The sequence below is a fragment of the Sprattus sprattus genome, assembly GCF_963457725.1.
Source record: "Sprattus sprattus genome assembly, chromosome: 3".
NCBI lineage: Eukaryota > Metazoa > Chordata > Actinopteri > Clupeiformes > Clupeidae > Sprattus > Sprattus sprattus.
This window is the reverse complement of record NC_137922.1, coordinates 37550315-37557362: the sequence shown is the minus strand read 5'-3', so window position 1 is coordinate 37557362 and position 7048 is coordinate 37550315. Positions and strand designations below refer to the sequence as shown.

The 7048-nt window shown below is 45.6% G+C and overlaps 1 protein-coding gene across 1 annotated transcript in view; it reads right to left on the bottom strand.

The window, feature by feature from the left end:
- plxdc1 (plexin domain containing 1) overlaps positions 1–7048 on the bottom strand; it is a gene marked incomplete at its 3' end in the record, with an annotated part of 42505 nt that overhangs the window by 17335 nt on the left and 18122 nt on the right. The window contains exon 2 of the mRNA XM_080834463.1: positions 5845–6005. Within this exon, the coding sequence (XP_080690589.1) occupies positions 5845–6005 (161 nt within the window). The remainder of the gene's footprint in view (positions 1–5844; positions 6006–7048) is intronic.

Genomic DNA, 7048 nt, shown 5'->3' with positions numbered 1-7048 from the left:
AACTAATAATGTAATGAAAATAACGAAAAGAATCTATCAACAAAAACGTGGGTCCAAATTAGCCCAAAAACGAAATATACAAAACAAAAAAAAAATGTACAGACCGGAATAGACTTAATGTGTATAATGCGATGCAGGTCTTATCTGGGTATAACCTCTGCTGAGACTGTCTTGGCCTGAACTGAGCAAACAAGGGTTACACATGGGTAAAATAACCCTGGTCCGACCCATGTCATTGGTGTGTACAGGGTTTTAAACAAACTCCCACAACATCCGATCCCTGGGAGCAGTTAGTCATCTGGCTGCTTTAGAGTCTTTGTTAGGGAGATGTTAGGGGAATGTTTAAAGCCATTTGTTTAAGTCTGGACATACAGGACAAGGATAATGGGCCTGGCCTTTGGAGAAACACTTCCAGGGGATGATGAAGGAAGGCTGGTGGAAGGGTTTGAGGGAAGGGAGCAGGAGATGGGAAGAGCTCCAAATGTAAATGTATGGGAAAGGGGTCAAAGAGGAGGCCATGATGAAGAGCTGTGATATAAAGGAAAGCTGCTTAATCAGCTTTTGGCAGAAAGTGCGCTCAAACACTGGGAGGGATACACTGAGAACTGGAGGCAAACTGGACACACACTTATATGCATATGACAACACACACAACACACACAAACACACACAAACCACATTCATGTATATAAACACACAAATACAGACACATGCTCACCATACACACACAACACACACACACACACACACACACACACACACACACACACACACACACACACGGATACAACATCTCCGGATATGAATACACTGTGAATGAACTCAAGCTCAAAAATTCCATTACAGGTCCTCTAAAATACACCCATATGCACACACACACACACACACACACACACACACACACACATCCTTACAAAAGCAACTCACCCAGATGCACACACACACACACACACACACACACACACACACACACACACACACACACATACATAAATTCTTACAAAAACAACTCACACAGATGCACACACACTCACACACACACAAACTCACTTAAAACCAAAAGTGCATGTTGGCAGAAGCTGCAGACAATCTGTTTTGAATTTGTGCATGGGGAATCGGAGGGGGGGAAATATCGCAAGTCATTTGATGGCAATGATTCCTCTTTGGTTGCATGAGAAATAGGATATGTGAGGACAAATGCTTCACCTTTACATCTCAACATGCTGTCAGACATACATACATATACACATACATACACATACACACACACACACACACACACACACACACACACACACACACACACACACACACACACACACACACACACACACACACACACACACACACACACACACACACACACACACACACACATATATACACACACATATATACACACATTCACATATTCATATATACTGTATATATACACATATATACACACATATTCACATACATACATACACATTCACATGGACACACTTCCTGATATTCTTTCTCTTTCTCTGTCAGTTCATCTTTGTATGCAATCTGCCAGTATAGAGTAAGATACTACTATTAAGGCAGCAAAGCATTCTGGGAAGAAATATGGCACACTAAAGTTATTTATTGCTCTCTTTCTGCTTGAGTCTCCCCATCCATCATTCTGTAGAAGATCTCTCACTCTGTCTCTCTCTTTCGTGCATGTGTGTCCTCCTCTCTGTCCTACAGTCTTCCTTTCGTCATCTCTCTCTCTGTCCCTCATATCTTTCTTCTTCTGCAGAAGGTCTCCTTCCCTGCCCCCCTCTCTCCCTCGCTCTCTCTCCTTTCTTAAGAGGGTCTCCAGAAGCCTCTCCCTCCAACAGGGACCCTGGAGCCTCATCTGCTGCCTTGTGCAAACAGCAGTCATCTGCTCTAACTGAAAACACACCACGCTGCCTGAATAATGCTGCACGTTAGCGAGTTGAGCACTAGTGTGTGTGTGTGTGTGAGTGTGAACTAACTGCTTTCTCCTCTTTCTGCTTTCAACCCTCAAGCTCTGAGCTCTGAACTTTTCCTGCTGATGCATCAGGGCCGATTTAAAAAAGAAAGTTAGATGTACCTATTAGGAGCTCAATAGACAGATAGCAGAATGACACAAACAGAGTCTCAAAACAAGCACACACTCAAATGCAGACACACACACCCACACTCAGACACAGAAATACGCACACACACACACACATACACACACACACACACACACACACACACTCACACACACACACACACACACACACACACACACATTCACACATACTCAATGTGTGACAGTGACACACACACACACACACACACACACACACATTCACACATACTCAATGTATGACAGTGACACACACGCTTTTCCACACAGAAACACACACACTGACAGTCGACTCGCTTATATGGACAGTTTGCCAGTATGTGTGCACAGGGTAGACCGATCTACGGTCTGTGCTGTGATCCCAACTACAACAGTGTCAATCACCAGTCAAACCTGAGGACAATGACTACCCAACTCCACCCCCACACCACTCCACTTACCCCAAACCCACGCCCACCCCCACCCCCACCCCCTCCATCACCCAACTTTCTTTTATCCTCAGCTCTCCGCCACATCTAAAGCACAAAGTCAGCAGAGTCTTGTTATGGCCTCAACGCTGTCGCCAAGTATCCTCTAGGGAGCCAGGCTCTGCGTCTCTGGTGAAGCAGCTCAAATAGCTGAGGACTCCAGGCCAGACCAGAGCCGGAGACAATCCAGGGGCTGCTGCAAGATGCTGCAGATATATTGGATCGCTGTGGTAATCTGTTGATTGTGACAAACTATAACTATATGTGTGCTTGTGTGTGTGTGTGTGTGTGTGTGTGTGTGGGTGTGCGTGTGCGTGTGTGCTTGTGTGTGTGTGTGTGTGTGTGCATATAGTTATGTAGTTTTACATAATTTAAGTTTTACAGATTGCATTTTTTTGCAAATCCCCTGCACTGCACTGGGCCACTGAGAGACAGAGAAATCTTTGAGAGGGCCTAATCAGTGATAAACCACACAACACAACGATGAAAAATACACATAGAATGACAGGAGAACAGCTAACATGTTACTGAAGGAGGGTATTTGTATGCCGACCATGTTGTGGTGCTGTCCTCCTGATAAACAGCTCCATTTTGGATCCACATTCATAGGTTTTCTACTGGCTAAGATGGATAAGATCATGTGAATTATACTCAGAGGGTTGTAGGTGAAATCGAATTAACCGTGAAACCTCTATAATGCCGGAGTCCATAGCAGTAGGCGGGACCAGGGGTGGCTCAACTGAGGGAATTCGATGTCAGAAAAGTGAGTGACCAGATCTCCAGGGCATCTGAGAGTGCATCTTAAAGCGCTTCTAGAATCTAATGCAAGTTCTGTTATCTGCCATGGGTCTTGTCTTGACAAGCACACACGCTATGTTTTTTTCTGGGCTTTGGTTGGAAGTGGTACATATTTGTCTGTGCAGTCATTTTGCTCATTGGAGACTGGTCAAACGCAATTTCAAACTTCTGTGCTAACCCTGTTACACAGATTTTTGACAATAAAGTACACTTGACTTGACTTGACTTGACAATTTTGATATAACACCACAACAAGCGCCAAAAAGCTGAAACAAATTATAATAACAATACGCCATTTTGTAATCCAAACCGTTTTAAAGCCCCATTATGTAACAATTATACTTCAGAATTAGGGTTAGGATAAGCAGTTTAACCTTAAAATAACAGCTTAAAAAAAATTGGGTCGGTACAATGACTTTTAATATGGAGAATCGCCTCCGTGCCATTGCGATACAAGGGTCCTTAGGCATATAACTGCTTTCTGTAGTTTTACCTGCCGATGCCCGCCGCCCTGACTTGTTGACTTTCTGCAGATCTAGTAAATAGCTTATTTGCCGTCTTGCTTTGTCTTGTATCACACTTGCTTGATATTTGACTGTGTAAGGACAGTCGTTGAGTAACTAGTTTGTCATAATGTCAAAGTCAGCACATTTCAAGATATTTCGTTAGTTTTAGCTGCTAGCATGCCGTTCGCGAATAGCTATTGATCCGTTGTGCTGCTTTAAAATGCAAACAATCCTCATTTTATCCTGCCAAATCCTGACTGAATAAATATTATTAACAATTACAGAGTGAAAACAGTTATTTAGTAACAACTGTTTCACCTTTACAGATGCAAACTGGCAGCCCAACTACTTCCTACAGTACACTCTTCTCGTCCGATTACACACTATGCTTCTCTAACGAGGCTTACACTACATCCTAATTTTTTACTAAAAACACAGCTGCCTCACTGTGTGTTGTTCTGTTTTTTTCTTTTGGGTCACAAAACACCATCTGTTGCTAAGATTCAGGCCGTTCACTGTTAGAACTGACAGGCTAAACACACACTGCCAATATGTCTGCAAGGTAGCAGCGTTTTCATCTGGATCCACCTGTCAGGTCCTATCATGCCTGCAGAGTATGTTTCTCATTTAGTAGCACAGGGTTTCTCATATTGAGTAAAAACAGCCACACATTATAAATCCCATATTACAGTGTAACTGCACTAAAACTATTCCATAAATTATCCTGCAGACAGAGATAAACTGCAGTAACAACACCCTGTCATTGGGTAATTACATAAAACCAGCATTAGGAGTATAAAAATAGGTGTGAGGTGACATTATCAACATTATATTATATTTTAGATTTATATATGTTTTACTATACTTAATGGCGTAACTGCAATGAAATGGCATGTAACAATACAATTCTGTTTTTCAGTAGTGTATAGCATGATCATTGGTGTTGGTAATATTTTGTGCACAGGCTATTTATATGGGATACAGAAGCACTTGCTAAAGGCTCCACTGCTAAATGCCAGATCGTCTTCCATGAAAAACATGTTCCTGATGTGGCAACGCTGTTTTCATGCTGGGAAGGTAACCTCGAGACAGAGGCTTTAACGGATCGGTTACCACAGAAGACAGGGTGTTAGAGCAGATTTGATTCACACGCTGCATACAGAAGAGGACCCCTACCCTCTCTTTTCTCTCTTTCTCTTTTTCTCTCTCTCTCTCTATCTATCCCACTCCTTTTTCAGCAGCTATCTCTTTCTCTCTCTCCCACTCTTTCTCTGCACCTCTCTCCTACTCATCTTTCTGCAGCTTTTCCTCTCTTTCTCTCTACCCCTGTCTTATTTTCTTCTGTCTGTTCCTGGGTCTCTAAGACATAGTCTGGACTTTCTCTTCTTTTAACTGCCGTTCCTTTTCCCCATTTTCAGTTCCTCAGTTCTTCAATTCCAATTTTCAGTTTGTCCTTCCTTGTACTGCCTCTTTGCGTGTGTGCACGTCTACTTCCTCTTTCTTTGACTTTATTGTAACAGATGACATAAACCCCATCTCTATTTGTGCTCTACCCACTCCTCCATCCCCCTATCTCTCTTCTACTTTCCTTCTCTCTCTCCCTCCCTTCTCCCATCCCCCTCTTTTCCTCTTTAACACTTCCCTGTCACTCCCTCTCCATCCCTCCTCTCTCTGCTGTCTCTCCCCCTCTCATTCTCCCTCCCCTTCCTCTCTCCCTCTTTTCATCTATCTATCCTTTCTAATCTCTCTCCCTCTCCCTCCCTGTATCCCTCAACCCCATCTCTACTAACCCCCACACGGGTCATGTTGTCGTCTACCCCTACCCCTCTCCCCTGCCATTCTCCTTCTTCTTCCATCCTCTCGTTCTTTTCATACCTCTTTCTTTATTTCTATATATCCCTCTCTCCTCCTTCCTCTCCCTCCCTCTCTCCTTCTCTCTCCACCTCTCCGCCCAAACACTACTCACCACCACGTGGGTCAAGTTGTCAGGCAGGGTGTCGATGGCCAGGCCTCCTCCACCTAGGTGCTCCACCCCGGCCCGGTTGGGGCTCCCCCTCCTCTCCCTGCGGCCCCTGGGTCCCTCCGGGGCCCCGTCTGACCGCAGCGGGCCCCCTCCATTCAGCGTCCCTGACCACCGAGGGAAGGGACAGGAAATGCAATTTAGAGACACAGAGAAATGTAATTTTAGCCAGGCATAGCAGTGGACGCAGACAGACATGACGGCTTTTCTGGCCGAGGCTGGTGGAGAATACACAAACACACACTCTGACACACATAGAGTCCAATAGAGATGGACATGACCAGAGAGGCTAAAAGCCCCCCCCCCCCCACACACACACAGACCGAAAAACAACTGTACACACGCACAAACACCCACACCCACCCATCCACTCACATGTACACACACACACACACACACACACACACATACATACACACACACACACACACACACACACACACACACACAGTCATGCAGAACTGCCCTTGTAGTGTCCTTTGGAACACTGTGTTACCACCACACAGTCTATTCCCTCATGCCATTCCACTGGAACGCCTCGCCCTGGCCTCGAGTCTAACATGGTTTGTGAGGGGAAGCAAGGCCAGCAGCGAGCCAAAGCTGACTCTCACATGATGGGTTTTCAGTCCGGGGTGGAGGACAGTGGAGAGAGGGGGGGGGGGGGTGAAGAGAGGCAGGAAAAGGAGAGAGGGAGAGAGAGAGAGAGAGAGAGAAAGATGGAGAGAGTGAAAGGGAAAGAGGAATGAAGAGGAATGGAGAGAGAGAGATTCTTCGTTCCACAGAAGAAGAACCATGAACCGCCAAAGGGAACGTCAGCCAGAGGGCACACGTTCCCCTATGGGAGAGGTACCAAGCCCGACAGAACGGACCAATCAGGAGGGCACGGATCACTAAGAAGCAGCTCTCTCTCACACACAGGCGTGGTGGCCGGGTGCGGGCGGGCGGGCGGGCGGGCGGGCGGGCGCATCAGCCCAGATGACCTGGGGAAGAGGGTGGAGGCCTGAGGGAGGACAATTTAAGAAACAAGCGGTCAAGTCTGACAGCTTCATGTGGGAGGAGGCCTGGAGTTCCAGTAGTTACAGACTTTTTAAAATGTCTGCCAGCTTTTTGTGTGAAAGACAGCTGAATGTGGCTCTTTCTAGCCAGCGCC